The sequence below is a fragment of the Phalacrocorax aristotelis genome, chromosome 1 (assembly GCF_949628215.1).
Source record: "Phalacrocorax aristotelis chromosome 1, bGulAri2.1, whole genome shotgun sequence".
Lineage (NCBI taxonomy): Eukaryota > Metazoa > Chordata > Aves > Suliformes > Phalacrocoracidae > Phalacrocorax > Phalacrocorax aristotelis.
The window spans coordinates 72,163,064-72,184,106 of NC_134276.1; the positions used below are offsets into that span (position 1 = coordinate 72,163,064).

General features: G+C 41.1%; 1 protein-coding gene across 1 annotated transcript in view; it reads left to right on the top strand.

Annotated features, from left to right (window-relative positions):
* AFF3 (ALF transcription elongation factor 3) overlaps positions 1–21,043 on the top strand; it is a 339,879-nt gene that overhangs the window by 53,318 nt on the left and 265,518 nt on the right. Inside the window, exon 3 of the mRNA XM_075082988.1 lies at positions 1,702–2,505. Coding sequence (XP_074939089.1) covers positions 1,702–2,505 — 804 coding nt within the window. The remainder of the gene's footprint in view (positions 1–1,701; positions 2,506–21,043) is intronic.

The following is a 21,043-nucleotide window of genomic DNA, read 5'->3' on the forward strand; positions in this document are numbered from 1 at the left end:
TATGATTCCTGTAAGCCACTTGCTGTCTGTGAATTAATGCTTCATATTTCTTTCCATAGCAGGTTATTGTCTTTGTGACAACAACAGCTGCATATGCAGAGAGATCAGGCTCTAGTGGTCGAACCATCTTATTCCAAGTTCGCAAAGCAATGTTTTGGATGCAACACACTTGAGTTTTTCCCTTCCCACTTCCCTTCAATATATATTATTGACATATATTAATCTCTGTTAGCATTGGAGCAAATGCATATCAGAATGTAATGTATTTTACATAGTTACAAGGTAGTGTCCCTGAAAATTGAGGGGACAAGTTTCAAGCCAGAGAGGACTGCTTGTAGTGTCTGACTTAGGAATGTTTCCATTGTAGTCCTCTGACAGGTAGCATGTGGCAATCACTGCATGCATTTACAGGACATTTTTGCTTGGATTCAGGTTTTTTAATAGGGAATGCTAAGAAAAAGATTCTGCAATAGGGGCGTTTCCCTTACGCTTTGTTTGAGTGACTCGATTTTATTTGAAGGCTTAAAAACAAAAATGTGCCCAATTTTCCAAAGTAACTGATGTTGCTGCTACATCTTTCATATTTTTCATATAACTTTAAGGGGTCTTCTCCACTCCTTTTACTCCCTTCTGTCTCCTTCTTTCTGTTTTCCTCTAAAACAGAGAGTCTTGAGATGAAAGCTTGGCCTTCTGAAGCCAATGGGAGTTTTCTCATCCAGACCTCATGTCTGGAAGAGGGAAAGTAGAACACCACTGGCTCATTAGTGTCTTCCTCTGAAAACGTAAAGCAAAGAACATCACATGCCTGAATTTTGGCAGGGTTCAGAAAAATCTGCTGCATAAATGCTAATGATACACCCTTTTGCTTACAGTGGCTTTTTAAAGCAAGAGTTCTCAATCTTTTCCAGGATGTTTTATTTGCTAGTTTTATTTCTTTGTGGAGCTTCTGCCTTTTCAGTCAGGAATTAAATGGATTATTTTAAAGACAATGATTAATCTTAAAGGGGAGGGAGGGTGACTGTGTTCTCCCAGCTGCACACAGCAAGGACTGAGCAATGTGAAGAATTTGAGGGGTTCTGTCCACCCTTTTTTTTTTTAAGACGAGTGTGCCCTGGAGCGAGCAGCCTGTCAGAGTATTTTCAAAGAAGGGACATAATAACCTGTAGCTTTCCCATTGTCCTGCAAGCTGTCTTCAGGTCACCTCAGAGTATTTAATTGGCTTACACAGGTGAGTTCCTTCAGTGCTTACACTGGATGCTGTGTGGCCTCCCAGATGCCGTGTGAAAACTCAGGCAAGCAGAGAAGGAAGTTGGGAATGCAGTGTTTTCATTCATGGCTGAAGGAGAGCTTGCACTGGGCTATAGGAAAACTTTTATCATGGTCAGATTTAATCCAAACCATTCTGTGTAGTTGCAATAATAAATTTTCTAGTTTCCAGGTAATATACTTTAACTACAGCATGATACCAGTGATAGATTTCTTTTTTTATATACTCTAAGGCCCTTTATAGCTTTTCCAGTTCAGGGTAGATTTAAGATGTTGACAAGTGTCTTCAGAGACAATAAGGATTTTCGATTTCATCCCTCAACAACGGTGCTGAATAAGGCAGTGCCACATCAGTAAAGATTTCAGCAGAAGCATGCAGGGAATTTTGTTTTTCTTACATTGACTTTTGCAGAACACTTGATTTTTGTTTTGCAGACTAACAAGGGGGATGAGCTTTCAAATCGCATCCAGAATACGCTGGGCAACTATGATGAAATGAAAGACTTGTTAACTGACCGATCAAACCAGAGCCACCTTGTTGGGGTTCCAAAACCTGGAGTTCCTCAGACGTCTCTCCCCAAGCCCGATGAACATCTTATTGCAGACTCAAGACCTCCGCCTCCTCCTCCCATTTCCAGCACTACTTCTTCCACACCAGCATCCCTATCTGCCCAGCAGAGCAAAAGCACCACGATGGGTTGGCAGAAGGCCGGGCACAATGCCGCTTCAGATGGCCAGCAGAGAGCGAGCAAGCATGGGCACCGGTCGCTGGAGTCACACAAGGGTGACTTCAAACTGGCAAACCAAAAATCCAGTCTGGAGAAACTAAAACGCTATGCATCGAGTCCCACCTCCTCCTCCTCCTCTTCCAACACTGCCCAGCAAAGCTCACTGAGGGCCACGCTAGGAGACAATGTCAATAGAGTGCAGCAGCCAACAAAGCTCAACTGTAGCTCGGAAGGAGGAGCTCAAGCACAAGAGAGGCCAGCAAAGCATGGTGGAGGACACTGCGTCCAAAACTTCCCACCCTCTCTTGCTTCGAAACCCAGTCTGGTTCAGCAGAAACCAACAGCTTATGTAAGGCCGATGGACGGTCAAGACCAGGCTCCTGATGAGTCTCCAAAGCTGAAGTTACCAGCAGAGACGACCAAGTCATATAGGGGAGTGCCTTCTAACAAGCCTGATTCGGCCAGGACCAAGTCAAAGATAGCCAAGTTCAGCATTCCTAAGCAAGAAGAGGTAAGTGTTTTTATGCTTTTTATGACGTACCCCCTTGGATGAATGATGCCTTAGAACTGCAAATTGCATCTGCCTCTTTACACATTTTTAACATACTAGTTTGCATGTTGAATTTTGGCTTTTTTAGCATTGTCGTAGTATGTTGCAAATAGCAGCCTCACAGTACTGTGAAGATAACTCAACAGTGAAATGCTCGCTGTCTTCAGGACCATAACACTTCCTACAATGGCACATTTTCTACGGGTATATATTATTTCACTGACTTTTTTTTCCTGAGTGTCCTTATATATAGTCTGGATACTTCTCTTTTTTTTTACTTTTTTGCTAGGCAGATGTATTACTTCTAACTGTTCATATTTCATTGACTTCTTTCTCTTTGGCAATGAAATAATTAAATGACGCGCTTGAGATCAGAAGTAGTTCTGCCATCCTCAATGATGTCAAAGTAGTTTTGCAATCTAAATAAAATAGTTAAACAATATGAAATTTGTGGAACAGATGAGAATACAGCAATAAGTGTCGTCTTATAGTTCATAGCATCTGTTTCTGTTTCAAACCAAATTCTGAGAAGATTGAGGTTTGCTTCCTAAAGAACCACCATCTGTAGAAACCCAGCCATGCTACAAGTACGAGAACATGTCTGAAAAAGGTTATAGACATTTCTGTTATCAGCAGTAGATATGAAAGATTTCTGCTTGGACTTATTTTACGTTCATTTATTTCACTTTCCGTTAATGCCAGTAGGACATCTTGCTTTATCATTCACACAGCCTGTGATTTTCTGTTTCATCTTTTTAATGGGGAGGAAATGGTTGGTTTTGGCAGAATAAGGAGCGATTTTTTTTTCCTGGGGTGTATTCAGAGGTCTGTATGCCAGTACAAAGATGGTCACATCATCCTCTTGTGCAAATTGGTAGAGCTCCCATGACTTAAACAATTTATGATATTTATAGGACTAAAGGACTCTATTTGTCTGAATCACTGTGACTTTCTCAGAGCAGAAACAATGATTGTTTATGCTTATTTGACAGCTGTGGTGTGTCTTGAGATGCTTTCAGTCTTAACAATTTTTTTTCTGGCATTGTTAAAGGAGAGGAAAAAAATCTAATTTTTGGTGAAGTTCTCTGGCCTCTTAATGCCTGTTTTTCAGAAATGGAGTTGACTGTTTTGTTCCCCCATTGGTTCGGTTTGGGAAAGAAATCTCTCTGGAAGCAATTACTTCTCTCAGCTCTTTTAGGCATTATACCCATGTGGTTTTTCTTTAAGTTAAAGTTCCATCAGTTCCAAACAACATGTAGGTGATATGCTGTTCCTGAAAAGGGGTTGTTTTAGGCTCTTAAGCCAGATTTGATAAGCAAATTTAGCATTCACAAACTGCTGTAATTGTGTAGATAGATTAGGTAATGGCTGATCCTAATATCCATTTAGCTATTATTACCTCTTTCAGACTTGTGCTTCTATCTGCAGGTGGGAAGTATTGTTAGAATTAAAGATGCCTGTGGCAATTGCCTGGATCTTTCACATTTTCCCTCTTACCTGTATGCAATACTCTAAGGACTAGTTTGGAAGGGAGTTTTGATAGGCAGGCATTTGTTTGTCTGAAATTCAGAATTTACTATTTGCATTCCAAATTCACCTACCTCAGGAAAGAAAGCTTTCATTTGTTGTATGTAATCCATGCTGATGCATAAGGGCAAATTTATACTGTAGTTTCTAGACATGTAGATGTATTTGAGATTGCTTTAAACTAACTTGCTTAGCTACTGATGGCAAGGTAGGCTATGGTAGGAGAGAGAGGACTGCAGGGTAGCTACTAAAGGGTTCGCCAACTTCTCACAGATTTTATGGGATGCAGTATTAACGAAACAGTATTTGATAACACAATATAAACATTTAACTGAAGTAGAGGGTGGTGGACAAAAAACATTGCCTGGTAGGTTAAAAAAGAGCTAAGCAATTATAAAAAAAAGATGGACAAATTACTCAGAAAAAAATAGTAGGTACTGTAAGTGTTGGGGGTTTGAAAGTGGAGCTAATGAAAGACAATGTTTAGGTCTCACGTTGGAGGGCTGAGAGTCCTGGTGATAAAAGTGCCCAGCTCTTTTTCCTTTATCCTGACAGTTCCTTTGTTCTAACATTTTCCATCCCAAGTGGCACCAGATGAAATTGGCAACCCACTGGTATTGCTGCAGGGAGAAATATTGACCAAGACTGAAAGTTTTTTTCAGTCAGTGTTGCCTAATCCATCCTCCCTTTAATTTTCAATCACACTTCTTTTTATTTCTAAATGTTTTTCCATTCTTGTTATTTGTATCATACATCTCCTAGTGCAGTTTTGCAAGAATTTCCATGCATTTTTTTAAATTCCTGCTTTCAAACTCATAAAAATTCTCCTTTGCATCAGAAGTTCACTGTCCCCTATTAGGGACAGAAGTTTTAAGTGGCCCTCAACCCAAAAGTTGTCATGGCCCTGTGAACACATTGCAGGCAAAATGAGGCCTCTCTTGTTCAGGGTGGGGCTAAAGGTGATGACCAGGAAAGACCTTGTATCCCTTGTGGCCATGGGAAGAGTAGAGATGCCATACAGGATGATCATGAGGGAAGGCAGTCTGGCAAGTAGGCTACAACAGTGTCTGGGAAGCTATGTGGAAACAAATGAGAGTGGCAGAAAGCTGACTAAGAGCAGCCAGGAGAATATGCGAAGCAGGAGAGTGGCAGAGAGCTTGGCGGTAGGGTATCTGGAGTGCAGGTTGTGGAATGAAGCTTTATGTCTGCTGAAATAAAAGGTGTGTGGCTGAGGTGGGCTAGGTAAGACAGTTAGTGTGCTCTGGGGGTTAGTGTAAGCAGCACTGTGAGGTGTTGCTGCCTCATGGTCAGCTTGTTGTCCACCAGGACCACCAGGTCCTTCCCCAAAGAGCTCATGTGACTGGCCTCCAGCAGGGCTTTGTGCCACTGATCACGACCCTCGGGACCTCTTTTTAGCCTTTGCTTTCTGTCTGCATGTCCTATTTTGTCATTGTACTTTTTTTTTTTTTCTACTTTCACCTCTTAAAATATGTTCATAGTGATACCATGGTCCAAAGCCTATACTTTTCAACCTGGCCTAGACAAGTTCTACAGCTGCTTAACTGAACTGAAAACTGACCTACAGGAGGCTGTAAGGGAAGAAGGTGTAAATAGGGGAAGCAAGATGTGAGTACAGGTTGTAGGTGTGAGATAAAACATGAGATTCAAAGAGGGAAAAATTGTGGGGCAGGAGGCAGGGTAGAAGTTGCCTAGCCTGACCAAGCAGAGAAGTGAATGGTGAGAAATGACCGTTTCCCCAACTCCTGCAGAGTTGGGGCACATGAAGTGATGAGCACTCCCGTGTGATGTTTCAGTTTTGTTTTCTGCATCATGTGACTATAGACAACTTCAAGTTCCACAGAGAAAACTAGGAAACAATATAAATATAAATATAAATCTCCTGATCTGCAAGTCCACTTACTAATGCACCCAAGTTGAGCCCTCTGTTTCCATGCACTTGCATTTAGCTTATAGTACTTCCCCGAGTCTATCAGTATGTATAATACCTATGCACTTTCATTTGTGTTTACCAGTTTGAAGGAACCATCAGTGGAAAAATAAACACATAATGAAACAAAGTTAAGCCTCCCTGTAAGAACTAAAGAATAAGAAGCAATGTCACGCAAAGCTTGTGTGTCTTCAGCAGGATACAAAATCCTCTTCTGTACATCCCTTGAGGTTTTCAGAGAAGCAGCACACAAAGTTGGCTCCAGTACAATTATTATTCACTGGAAATAAAATCACTTGAATACAAATTACAGACCATTACTTTTCAATACATGAAAAAGGTTGATTTTTAATGTAGTTCAATACCTCATTTAATATTTTTAATCAGTTTTGGAAAGCCTTCAATATCTTGACACAGACTGAAGCTTATAATTTTTTATAAATTGTTTTAATGAGAACAACTTGGATAGACCTGTGTGTAGAAAGGTAACAGTTACTCATTTGGGAATTTAATCTTCAGGAGCCAGGTTCATCAGTGTTAATTAGAATCCATACCCAACCTCCCGGTCCTTCCAAAATTATCATATTGCTCTGTAGAAATGATAGCTCGTCATCTGAAGTACTGCTATTTCACATTTTGAACTACTTAGAAATTCTATTGCTGAAGGTGAAAACCCACTGTATTGGGTAGAAGGGAAGAGAAATTTGATACCAAGGTGTAGAGGAAAAGAGCCAGGAAAATCAAGTGCCTCTCTTTTCTAAAGTTTTGTTGAGTGAGACAATAAGAAAAACCTAAGATGGCAAATCATGTTCTTTATATCTGAGTTCTGTTTTTGAATTTCATCGTATAGGCTGCATGCTGCTTTTTTATTACACTGAAGAAGCCTTATCTATTGTCCTTTGCTTACTTCTCTAAGGGTTATGGAGCAAGGAAATCGAGGCTGTATTCAAGAATGACTAGCAGTAGGGTGGTAAAAAGGATAGATTTGGTTCTGTTCAATTTGGGAACACATTTATGTGAAATTTAGATAAAGTCATCTTGAGGACATGTGCTTATTCCACTTCATGGAGTACTTACACAGCTTCTGCAGCAGCAGAAGTAATGCACAATAGATTAAATGTTGAATTTTTTTTTTTTTTTTCATTTTTGCCCTGATCTTACTCAGGCAAATTTCTGTTTGCCTGGATAAGATACTCTCTGCAGTCATTCTTGTTCGAGTGTCTATATATAGTTATCAGCATCTGGCACACGTGCTAGCAAGTGTTCTTTAAATCTGCAATCTTTTTTTCACCTGTCAGTTCTATCCCCATATATTAATGGAAAGCAAAAGACCCCACAACTCCTTCCTCCCCTCCTTCCATCCCTCTGAAAAAAACCCTCCCAAATATGGACTTAATGTCAGCAATCTGTTCAAAACTAGACTCTTTTAAGTAGCGCTTTGCTGCCTAGCACGTATAATAAGTGGTCCCATTCCAGTTTAAAATTGAAGGTGGAAGTTCACGTGTGAAAAAAACAAGTGCAGCTACATCTCATTTGACAACAGAAGCTCCAGCGTAGACTAAATTGGGAAGATGGTCATGATCAGTGCATGCTTCCCCTGGAAATATCCCATATCTGGATCTACAGGAAAGTAGAGGGGAGACAGTGTCTCATGAGGAAGGAAAAGGGTTTAGAGGAGATCTGAGTAAGTGCTTTTCCTCAGAGGCATGATGCCACCTTCCTCTTGCTGCAGTGGAGCCTGTTGAACTGCTGCAGAAGTAAGAGTTGAATCCAGGTTTTTCTTCTGTGCTTCCCAGGGTGTTCAGTTCTGTCCCAGAAAAGCAGAAATGAGAATAGAAGAGCAGTTGAAGATGCTTTTAGATAAAAAGGGAGAGAGAGATTGAATGCATTAGCAAAAAGGTCCAGAATTCTTCCGGCACTGGTTCTAGGATATGCCCAAAGAGGCTGGAGACATAAGCACAGACTTAAGCGTGCTGATACTCCTCTGCCATTAATCAACTTTACTGAAGAATTGCAGTGCTTGAGAAGCCAGTTAGCAATCACAGCGCTTGAGTACTGTAAGTATTGTAAGTATGAGCCAGTTGTAGATGTTTTCATTCCCAGATGTTCATGGGAACGAGTTAGCAAGCTGAATTTACAAGAAGACACAGCTCAATTCATCCCTGTAATGGTACTGCTGACCTTCCCCACAAATAAAGGATGTTTTCCCACGTTAAACAGGAAGAACTGGACAACAAGAGCAGTGTGGTGCAAAGATCCCTGCTAGTCGTGGGTTATTCAGGACCTTCGAGTGTGTCTGTGGGAGGGCTGTGCATTACTGCCTGTTTTTATGTTGGAGAGTTCAACAGACTAGGACTGCAAAGAAAGAGGGTATTAAATAGACAGAGTGGTATTTGAAATGCTCTTAACAAATGCATCAGGGACCACAATGTGCAAAGATGGATTTTTGATATAGTTTTCAGACTGTGGCACAAGCCTCTGCCTTTCTCGCATTCTGCAGTCGCCGAGGCACACAGCGACTGTGTGTGCGGGCAGTTTCGCTGAACACAGTTATTCTTGCATGGCAGGGCTTGTAGAAGGAAAATACTGTTAGACACCTTACTTGACTTTTAGAGCTCCCTAGTTTTACTGTTTTTACCCTCAGTGAAACAAGTTTCTTTACCCCTTTGAATTAAATATCAAAATCTTTTCCTGGGAAAGCATTAGCTAAACTTATCTGTTAGGTTTTGAAAATAAAGGATTTATTTACATAGAGCCTAAAGTTTTCTGTATGGACTGATTACCAGCTGGTATGTGCTATGCATTTGTTGCTATGGTGAATCATTTGTTGTTCCTCATTGTTTTTCACTGGTACGATGACTATCATCAGAGAAAAATCTTTTGAAACTGGATGTAAACTTATGATTGTCGAGGGAATTCCTTAATGTATGCACCTGCCTTTTTGCCAGTTTTCCCTGGGGTTGTTTTTTTTTCTAATTATTGAAAAAATATTTTGAGCAGTTCATTGGGTTCTCTCATAAGTCAGATCCTCCCTTTGGTAAAACTGGTCTTTCCATCTTTTCAAAAGTTGGAAAAGTAACCACTTTAGGAAAAGGAGAGCTCAGTGGATGTGAGAATACGGTTCATTGTGAGACAAGTGTATTCCTCTTGCATTTTTTTCTCCCCGCAGAATGGATGGTCTGGTTTATGAATCAGCTCTGGAGTTGATACAAAAGTGCGTGCATAAAAATGTCCACAACCCTGTATAATTGCTTCTTTAGTTCCTTTTGGTAAGCACTAAAGTTATTGATGAAGGAAATAAGATTTCTAGAACTACAAAAAACGGTTTTTAATTGCTCATTTTGTCTGATATTTTTGAATCCATTGTAGTGCTTATGATGATGATAACTGGATGTAATAAAAATCCTCCCTACCAGAAACAAAGTGGTCTAATAGACCTCCTTTGCGAAATGTGCCTCAGAAGATACATGGCATTGCTATCATTTTTCCACCTTTGGCCCCATTAACATGGATTGCTCCCAGGCCTGTAAGGGAATTCAGCAGTTGGAGAAGGCGTTCCTTTTCTGGATGTGGCTGCAGGAGCTGTGCGCTGCGGCACGGCGCTCCTGCAAGCACAAGTAGCTGTCCTCAGCGCGAGGCTTCGGCTGAGCATCTCCTCCCCATCTGCTTCGTGGCTCTTTAAACAAAGGAGTGCTTAGAAAGGGTTAGGGTACGGACAGGGAGCGAGGGTGGGCTTGCTGTGGATTTCAGATTACCAGTGAAATATTTAGACGCACTCTGCTTCTCAGACCTTAAATTGCACAACACTAGAGCGTTGTATCAGTGTGCAGTCAGGTGTGGAGTCCAAGCTTTCGTTGCTCCTGCAGAGCAGTTATTAATGCCAACTCACATTCTCCTTTCCAATAATTATAGCAGGGGTAGAGCGTTTCTGTCTACTCTTTGTCTTCACAGCAATCTACAAGGGATCATGCAGGATGTAAAGGTGGTTTAGAATTTTTTTTTTTTTAAATATCCATGAAAAGTATTTTACTGCTTTGTTCTGTAGTTTCCCCGGTCTTTCATGAATCAGAGTGACGTGAAACTGTCACCACTGAGCATACTCTTGGGGGTCAGTTATGACTGATAAGCAAGAGAACCAAAGGAAAATACAGGGAGCTTCACAGATCACTGTTAATTCCAGCTAAATAAATAATGTATATGTGCCACTTGATATATAAGGTTAAAGAGGTTAGACCTCCAGTAATTGTTGTAAATGCATCCAGGCAGGCCAGAAGCAGTTAAATTCTTTATTGTTGGTCACATATTCACTTACAGTAAATGAAGACAAATATACCCTTAAATATCTGCATGTAACATACTTTATTCACCCTGCATGTCGTAAAGTTGTCATTTTCGTAGCACTTCTGAATATGGAAGATCTATCCCTGTGGTATCACAAAATAGCTTCCTAGAAAAGTAATTAACAGAAGGCTTTTTTTTTTTAAGTTCAGAAAAGATAAATAATGTAGGCGTCTGATTTCCTGTCATTCTTGGTTAACTTTGTATGAAAATGGATAGCTTCCAAATTAAAGCAGGCACCGGCCTGTCTGGAGAAAAATGCATCGGTAAAGATATGTGTACATTACACATTCATGCAGTTTCGAATCTCTTAATTGTATTTTATGTATAACAATTGCATGTTCTGAAATATGGTACATTTTTTTACTACATGAGTTAAAACCAGCATGCCAGAAAGGCTGAGGTTGCTTCTTACACGGTTCAGGATAAGCATTTCCTTTCCCAAATTCCCTTATACATGCCCCACTCTTTTCCCTCCCCACCAGCATGTTTCTCTGAGCGGTGGAAGCTCGGTATGAGGTGGCTTTACACCACACTTTATTCACAAGATAAATCCACAAAAAGCATTCAGGACAGTGAGCCACAGGGTCAGGAATATTGAGATCCAGCATTTTCTCTCAGAAGCAAAAATTTCTTTTCATATTCCTCCGCATTTACTGCAAATGGCTGTAAAAGAAGCTTGTGTAGCTAGAAAGAGAGGAAAACCAGGAGTATTTCTTGTTAACTCTTATCACTAACACATGTTTAAGGAGAGATGGGATTTAAAACTCTCTCTCTGCTTTGTAACTATTTTGAAATGAGATGTTGAAGACGATGGGGTTTTTTCTTGCACACGCTAGAGATTATTAGTATTCAAATACCAACAGCATAATCTATTGTTAATCAAATTTTGCATTTATTTAAAGCTAGTTGTACAACTGCATTCAGATGCAGAGACAGGTACAGCTTTATGCGACTACTACAACTTCTAGACCTGAAGTAGAAAAGGGGAAGACAGCTGCAAGATTATTGATTACAAACGCAGTCAAAACCAATATTAATACAAAGTATATAGAATAGCCATGATCTGGCAGTTATGCATTATTTTCTAAGAGGCCTTATCAGATTTTAATTACAATCCCAGGGACATCTGATACAAGTAAACATATTATCAGACATCTGATACAAGAAAACATATTAGCTGGTTAATTTCTGATTTCACGGAAGTAGCAGTCCAAAGCGGAAGTACTCGGTCCCGAAAAAAGGTGTAGAATGGAGGACCAAGTGCAATGTGAGAGGGGCAGTTTGAAAAATACTGTAAGCATATAATAATGTCTTTTTTGCACCAAATCGTAAATGTTTAGCATGCAGGAAAAGTTAAACATGCATAGATAGAGAAGACGTAAGAATGAGCTGGGCCCCGTAAGAGTGAAGGAGTCTGAGAAAAGAATTACGTGGGAGCCTAAAGAGAAAAGAATGAAATTATGCTTTGAGAAACCCCCTGAAAAGGAGGGGTTAGTCACGGTCTAAATTTTTGTCCTCATGGGAGGACCAAGTGCAATGTGAGATGGACAATTTGAAAAATACCATAAGCAGCAGTTGTAATTTATGATAAAGTCTGAATGCAAGATCTTTCAGTAGTTTAGGGATCGTTGAGCAGGCCCCAAAACTTCAGTTTTTTGCTGCAGTGTTTTTGTTCCCATGAGGAAGACTTTGGGAGCACCCTTCCTTCCCGCAGCTCCTGCTCCCAGATAGGAATGAACCTATGTCTAGAGGACACTCCCAACAAAGAATCAAACTGCATGATTGCAGTTATTTCTAAAGAAGCTTGTTGTCTACCATGAGGACAATAATTTTGACAGTGGCCGTCACCTTCTTCACAGATGTGATATTACTGTCTTGGGAGGAAAATGCATTACCCGTCTCCCCCCTTAAGCAGTATGGCAATACACACAAAGATGGGCTTGGGTGTAGACCTAGCTTCTGTGGGAGGTGGAAGAGGTGAAACCTCACGCTCACATAGGATGTGCCAAATGTCTGTGAACAGCCTCTCCACAGAGCTGACGTTGTCTGAAACTCAGCAGTCTGTTTCTTTCCCCCCCCACTCAGAGGGTTTATAGATTCTGATAATACCTGGTTGCATTCGTATTAATAAACCAAAACTGCCACGTCTTTTACTACTGTATCTCTTCCATTCAGGAGTTTCAAAGCTCTTCATAAGTATTAATGACAACTCTGAAAAGAATATGTTAAATCTGGCTACATGGGACTTAGCCAAGGTGCAGGCGGGTGGGGACACTGTTCTTGGTGGCACCACCAGCAGCTATGCTGCAGACCAGGCATGCTCCCCTTGGCCCTGTTTGCTGGTGGTCCAGGCTGAGGGACCAGCTGGTAAATGATGTGGGAGGCTGGGGTAGAGGACAGGATGGCGCAGCCGGATCATGCACCTTATCCTGTCCCAGAACCAGCGCTGGACATGCTTGTGGCTGGCCACAGTCCCAGAGGAAACACAGCCAGGGTGAGTCAGTGTCAAAGCAGAGAGCAAAACCGAAGAGGCTGAATCCTTAATTCTGTGTTCTGATGTTTGCACTACAGCTTGCCACATAGCAGAGCGGTGCATGAAACTCTTCCATAACTTTGTGCTGGAAATAGAAGTTAACACAGAAGCATAAGTAAAGGCTTCTTGCTAAACTCTGAATTAATGTTTCTCACTGTATTTCTTCCTATCATTCAGGTCACTTGAGGCAGAGACAGTTCCTGAGTGATTATGTCACTTATGGTTTACCACTTCCATCCGAGTTACTCACTGCACACGCTCCACTAGAAATTTGACAGGAATGAATATTTCTTTTTTACATTGTATGAACTTCCTTTGGTCAAGAAGAGATTGCTTGAGGGAAAACAGTCCTTTTCCCTCAATCTTTCTTTGTTTTGTTCCAGAAACGGAGTTGTAATACTTGTAGTTGTTTTTTGAGATCGTTATTACTTTGAAGAAAGTCAGCAATAGTAATGCAGAGTAACAGTTGGTGGCAGAAGGTGGCATTTCAGTTCGGAAATGCTATGCTGCATTAATCTATTCACTTCGGGACATATCTTTAGAGCACTGAAGGAGCTTCTTGTCCAGTCTGAGGTGCTTGAGTAATTTTTTTCTGTCTTGTAATTAAAGTTTCTACTTCCCTGTTCAGAATCAGTTTTCTCACCAACTCTTCAGTGAATAAATCTGTGTGAGTGATTTCCTGACAGTTGTACATTAGGAATTATGGCATATCCCTGCACATAACTTACAGAACTATCTCAATACACAGAGAAGAGACCATAAAACACGCTGAATGGGGATTTCTCAGATATGCTAATTGCTGCTATATAAAGAGCATGGGATGAAGAGCTGACATAGAGGAAGTTCAACTGAAAAGTACCTGCCACAAATCTTTGAAGGTTCACAGAGGAGTGAATCCTGCTGCTGCCACTTCATGGCAGAGCTCCGCTGAGTGAAGCCTTTGTAGCTCAGCGAGCTCAGGTAGGGAGAGGTGGCAGCTCCCTGCAGGCCAGTGCCATGGCCAGGCAGGGGCTGGGACATGGGTCTGCCGTCTCTGGGAGCTGCTGCTGGCATCGAGGGGGCCTGGGGTGTTGGCAGTGTACCAGCATGGGAGCAATTCCCACTGTCTCAGCTCTTTGCTGCCTGGGTGCAGTGCCCAGGCTGGGTTCTCGCCTGCCCTGAAACAGACCCAAATGCAGGCCTAGTTTATTTCTCTTGAAATGGACTGGGTCACATTTTCCACTCCCATCTTCTCCTCCATGAGCTTGGCTCTCAAAATAAAGCTGCTGTTTACCTTAGACTGGAGTTTTGTGTATTCAGAGCATGGGCTGCTCTACTAATGGACATCCACTATCTCTTCATGAAGCTTAGGTTCAGTGACAGGAAGGTGCTGTCCATGTAAATGACCCTCCAGATTTTTTGCAAAATTTGTGCTAAATTGACATCCATGCAGAAATTTGCAAATGAGCACCGTATTTGTAGAGCACCACAAAATAATTTACAGTGTAGAGGGGGAGAGACAGTTCAGCAAATGTGCTGTAATCAGGTGTGCGTTATACTCTTGTAGCTTTTTTAAATGAAACCTTTTATGCACTGACTTAGCTAGGTATTTTTGCACTTGGTGGAATGAGGCTGGATCACTGAACTCATTTTATGTAGGCCATTAAACATCACTGCTTAATACTGATTTTTAGCCATTGTGCTTGAACCCTTTGCCTTAGATTGACCCAGCAGACAGAAATCAGAAGTGCTGCACCCCAGCAGCTAGCGGCTGCTCTGCTGCTTCTATGGATACACCTATGCGCTTTTTAAAAAAAAAATCTTCTGTACTCTCTGTGAAATGTGCGTCCTACTAAACATAATAATTAATATGGAAAGATGACACCAAATAGTTATTCAATAATTTTAATATTGAATACTTTTTTCTTTAAATAAATCAACTACACAAATCAAACAGTATAGAAATTAAAAGCTTTCTGCAGGCCCTGTGGGAAATTCAGTTAATGAACTGAAGAGTATCAGTTTCTAGACAGGCAAGGAAGTCTGCCTAATTTAAATAAATAAGTTCAACTGTTTGCCTTCTTATTTTAAAATCGTGGTTTTGGGCATGATCACATAATATGAACAAAGTAACCTCCATGCAGCCAGCGTAGTTTAAAACACCAAGCAAAATACAATTAACTTTAAAATGGCAAATTGTAATGCTATTAAAAAAAAAATCTTCTGCCTTCCGGGTGTGACTATCTTTTAAATGTGATGATGTCACCGTGTGAGCCGTTAAACTGTTATCAATGAGCAGGCTGTGCATTTGCTAATGATTACTGTGGAGTTGAAAAAGACTCTATAATGTTCCTTCAGTTTGTTCATCATTTTTGTTTGATAATTGTCCTAAAAATCAATGACAGCTACTGAGTACAGAAATTTGATTGAACCAAGAATAAATATAGGCAGCAATTTAGGCTGTTCTTACTCAATAAGAAAATGTCTTTGGATAATAAGTGGATTCCTATCTAAATTCATGAGTTCTTTTATGACATTTTGGGTTAAGCCTGAAATAGATTAATCTTTTTCTGATAAAGTTGCATAAGCTGTGATTTCTCCGGTGACCACATTTAATTGGATATTAAATAAAGTGCTTATCTTTACACCAACAGGTTTTATAGGCTGGATTTTTTTTTTCCCCCTGAACTGTATTTCACAGATTAAGTAACAAGTAGTAGGTGCACACAAAAAAATATTGATTAAACCATGATATGCTCAGATTAAAAATTAGACTGTCTTGATTCAGGAAGGCTTTTGAGGTGCATGACTGCAGCTGAGGGTTAAACGCACAGGATAGAGGGAAACTGCAGGATGGTGCCAAGAGCTGTGAGGACAGGTCAGCTCTGCATATTCTTCCTTTCCCACATATTCTTCAGCAAACCTGCAGTGGGACGGTTTTCTGTTGGGTTTGACAAGAAGCTTAAATTCCTGATAATGTTTTTGAAAAGCTTGAGGTCAGGATTCATTATGCAAGGTGTTGTACGAAGCACACAGCGAGAGGTATCCTGTGATAGAGCCTATCAACCCTGGAAAGGCACAGGAAAGGTTAACAGGAACCTGGAAACTAAATTAACCTATCACACCTGGAGAGAGGAGATAGGGACAATGCTGAGAGCAGTACCCAAATGGAAAAATATCGATGGTGTTCAGGAGGAGGAAGTCTTAATAGGGTGAGCAAAGACCACACTTGGGAGGAAGAGTGAGGCAAGGATGAGAGGATGGAGAAGGTGAAGCCGAAAGCCCAGCCTGGCTGGTACACGAGACATTCGTCTGGTACAAAGAAAAGCCAACAAAAGGGCTCGAAAGGGGCAGGAGATAGTTGGGACTTGCTGCATTTCCTTTAATGATAATGCAGGGTGCTCTTTGGAGCGGAAAGGACAGTTCTGTCCCAGAGAAGGGCAGGTCGTTGAAGGAATCTGGCTGGATGGTTCGGGTGCTTATGTGAGATGGCTGGAAATAAATACAGCAGCTGTGCAGAATAAGACAGGAGGAGAACCACCAGTGTGAGCTGGAGACCTTACAGGGGGAGGAAATAAATGAAGACATTTGTGTTGAATAAGCTGCGCTAAAGCAAATGATTTGGAGCTCATGCTAATTGCCATTTTTTCCCCACTGGTATGACATATTGTGAATGTGAGAACAAACTGATACCTCCCTATGTAATCAAGTCTACTTTAGACTTTCTGGGCATAGAGCTGGCAGCCCAGTGATAGCATTTTGTTGGTTTTGTCCTCATATAAGGAATTGCAGTAGCGCTCTGCAGCCTGGTCAGGAGCTTGGACAATCCTTTCCTGGTGGAATTGTTTTGACTTTGGCAAGATCAGCCAGGAAGAGATGTGGTGTGGGTTTGGTTCCCGTGCCCCCCGGCCCCCCCCAATAAAATTTACCCATTGCACAAAGCATGTAATTGTTCCAGAGCTAATGTGAGACTTGGAAATTGTAATTGCTCGCTGAAGGCAGCTCACTTCCTACAGCGAGTCAGCAGAGGCTGGCAGTGCTACAGGTGCCATTGCCGGCTGCGGTGACTCCCAGCTGCTAGCATCGTTTGGCTGCGATTCAAGGCACAAGGTGTTAAAACCCCCAAGTGTGTTACTGAAAGATAAAAATGGAAAGTAGTTCCACCGAGTAATGGGGACATGCATAATGGCCTTGTGCTAATTTCGGTCTGGGGTCACTGGGCCCTCTCTTTTTTGCATAGTTGAAATAGCTGTGTCCAGATGATAAAGATGTTGACAATTATCTTTTCCATCCTCCAGAGACCACACAAAGCTAAGCCTTTTCCTTTTACTTTCTCCTCGTTTTCTTTTATTCCTGGCTTGTCAAGACTTTTGACATTGGCATGAGGCTATTTTCTAGAGGAATTTCCTTTGCCTTCTTGGCTTTTGGTAGTGTAAGCATTTTGTTAAGATTTTTTTCTCTGAAGCTGTGTTTTTTTGTTAAGACTTTTTAGGACGGTGTTCTCTCTGCTGCCTCTCACAGAAGACGGCTAGTAAATTAGCAGCCATTATTTCCCCTTAGGTTTCAGAAAAATGGAAAAGTACTTAAAGTCTTTCTCTGACTTGTTTTGTTTCCAATAAAACAAGCATTTCCAATAAAACACCAGGAAAGGGATGACAAGCTTCAGAGCTTGTGTTGATTTTGGAGGCCAAGAACTGGGTCAGGGGCTACATCAGCTCACAGCCAAGTACACTGGTTTCTGCAGCGTGGAAGGCGGAGCAGGGAAGTCTGGCAGCAGCCACCGCCTGCCCTCAGAGGCAGGTGCGTCCCGGTGCCCAGCTGGGGATTCCCAGGGACTCCAGGTGCACCACCTCTTCTGTTAGCAAGCCGGCTGCAGCCCTCCCTGTGAAGTCAAGGGAGAGGTAAACTCTTACGTGACTCAGAGACTCTGGAACTTTTCTTAGCAGAGCTGTATCTGTTTTTAAACCTCACGCAAAAACATAGAGTACATGGGTAAGCATGTAGCGCACCCTTAGAGGCATGGTTTGCAAGGGTGCTCTTTGTGTGTAGACCTCATTAAATAAGTAGACCTGTGGAATTGTTCAAGGGGAGGCAGATCTGTATAAATGTCTCTGCTCTGTCAGCATGGCGGTGCTGAGATTGAAATCTCAGTATCTAGACCAGCTCAAAATGTATTTATGTTGCATTTGTACATACCGTGGACCAAGGCATCTAGAGGTATAAATTGGCTTTATGCCACCAACACTGGCGATTTACCTCTTTACTTGCTGATCTCTTATTACATGCAAAGAAGCCACCCAACTAAGTTCCCGGTGTCCATGCACCCTAACAGTAGTTTAATCTCTGGTTTAACAGAGGAGCTTTGTAAAATTCATGTACACAGATACAGTGTTTCTAAATTGCCAACACAACAGCAGAAGCTTAAGCGCAATTTTTATTCCAGTAAAGATCTGATGAAATTATGCCTAATGGTCTGCAGACTGCACTTTTATATGCACTTGCAATGCTCCCATTGACTTCAACTGCTGTTGTCGAGGTGTTTCAGTACTACTGAGCTAAGGATCATTACCCTGTGCTATTACAATACATTAAACTAATGCTACCATTTTTCCATTTTAACAACAATACCTGGCGACTGAAGGCTACCTCCGACCCAATAACTTGCAATCAAATATTTGTTTCAGATTTCAAAATGCATATAAATATGAGGCTTGACAAAAATGTCCAGATTTGACTAGCCCATACCTCCACCCTCGTCTTCAATTCTTTGCATACAGACAAAATAAAGTCGGGACTGATGAACAGTTTAGAGAGATTAATATTTTTAAGAACATGAGGATTTTAATTTATAAGTTGAGTAAAAATACATTTGGGCTAAGCTTTCATTGACTTTCATGCAAACAGTGTTGCAATGATATATCTAGATTGTACATATCCCAACTCCCAAAGCTCGTGTCCTTCAAAAGCAAAAGGATTCCCTGACTGCTGTTGATGCACCATGCACCAGGGAGTACTCATACAAGTGTCCTGGAGCTGAGCTGTTATCTGATTTCTGATATTAAAACCAACCCACCAATTTCTCGTGAGTCCTGTTTGCTCTAATGTAACAGAAAGTACTGTACTTAAGTGCTGTGGGGAGATAGCTTTGCAGAGATTACTTTACTGGTTGCTAAGAAATTAATAATTTTAAATACATAAAGGAAAGAAAATGCACTGATTATATAGGCGTTTGCATACTTTCTGATTGTTTGCTACTTATCTTTTTTTACTGCCAAAAAAAAGAAAACAGTAAAGAAAAGGAACAACTGCAAAAGGCTTGAACAGTTGACTGATATAACCTTTATGATAAAGTGGACCACAGACTAGATGAAAAAAACCAAACCTATGACCCTGAGTTCCCTTGGAAACCTCTGCAAACTCATCTTAAAAATGTACACACAACATCTGCCAGACAAACAGGAATGAGGACTTGATAACGAAAACAGAATCCAGATGTGCACAAAAATGGGCTTCTTGCTGTTTTTTCTATGTCACTTGCACTGCACATCTACAGCTGCGAGATATGCAAAAACATAGTTGCTTCATATGGCAGGTCCTTTGGAGATTGTTTACTCTCCAAAATCCTGGAGTTACTTGTTTATTGTTGTGTGTTGATTGTCATTAAGACGGAAAAGGCCCTTCACCATATCTAAAGTTTTCTGTGCCCTCTTGCTTTTAAGAACCAGCTTTTAAGAGCCATTTTTCAAGATGAAAATATTGTTATGAAAGAACAAATAATAAAGCTATGCACAGATCTGGAAAACTGTGTTTTTCAAGACATCAGTCCAACAAGTTTCTTTGCAAAGTTATTTCATGGTTCAAACACAGGGCTCATTCTAAAATGCTGAAGAATTTTGCTTGCGGAACAGATTCAACCTTGACTGCAGAAGACCTAATTTGGCCTACTCCTTCTATGCATGCAAAGTTACAGATAGAGAATCACCTGCTTGTACACCCATGCATCAAGTTCTGATGGCCACTTATTTTAAGTGACAGATTGTCACCACGTAAGGTCTAGCACCCTGCACACCAGTACTGACATTATACATATCTTCAAACATAACATTACCTGGGCAGTGTGACACCTCTCATGTCTCTTGCTGAACAGACAAGTAAAACAAGAAAGAAAAGGATTGGCTGGTGCAGGATCAATGTAATCTGGTGCAAGAGGACACTGAGTTGCAGCACTGGTTAGATTCAGGAAATCTGGGCTCTGTTTCTCGTACCGTTACCTTCTGGCAGGTATCTCCCGCTGCCTATGGAGGACATGGCCAGCTCTCTGTATTTCCAGAGAACAGCAATAGAAAGTGGTCAGCTGCTGTCTTTGAAGCTGTACAAATCGTCTTGTCAGTGTTGCCACACTGGGTGAGAGTGGTAGAGGCAGCTGAAAGGCTAAAAGCAGTATCTCATATTATCAGGAGACCCTTACTGCAGACTACAAACAAACGGTACATGGCAAAAAAAGCGTACATATCACCAGCACCACCCTGCTTTCCTGGCCGTGTAGCCCCCTCATTAATGGAGATTTCATCTGAATTCTTTGTATGCTGGTTTGCTGTTAAAATCTTGACATTTACCATTTGCAGAGAGTTATATGCACTAATGATGCATTAATTATTTGCTTTATAAAGGTGGTCACTGTCTAGAAACTGGATCTCAAGCAATAACCTTCCTTTGTAAGCACCCAAAGATGTGCATGCAAATATCTGTAGGAACACTTTACAAGTCCCAGTGTAAATGGTGCATATCACTGAAATGTGCAGATTTTAAATCCATGATACACAGCGTATCAGCTGTGTCAGGAAATGAGTCCCAGAAGAAGAGGACTGAGGACATGGAGGTTTGAGGACCTATGGTAAGAGCTGTATTCGGTCTTCTTTGATCTGATGTTATTTGTCTGAAAAATAACTGTGTTCAAACTTAATCATCTAGTTCTGCACAATACTTAAACAAATTAATTCTGCAGAGGGGAACAAATATATTCACTAGGGAAAGCATAGTGGCATGACTGAAAGGCTTAAAATACATCTGAGGTGAAACTGTTCTTGAAATTATCAGCAGATCTGCAGATTTGCTCTTAAAACAGACTATGGACCTCGATAATCACATTCTCTTTAATTATCACAGATTTA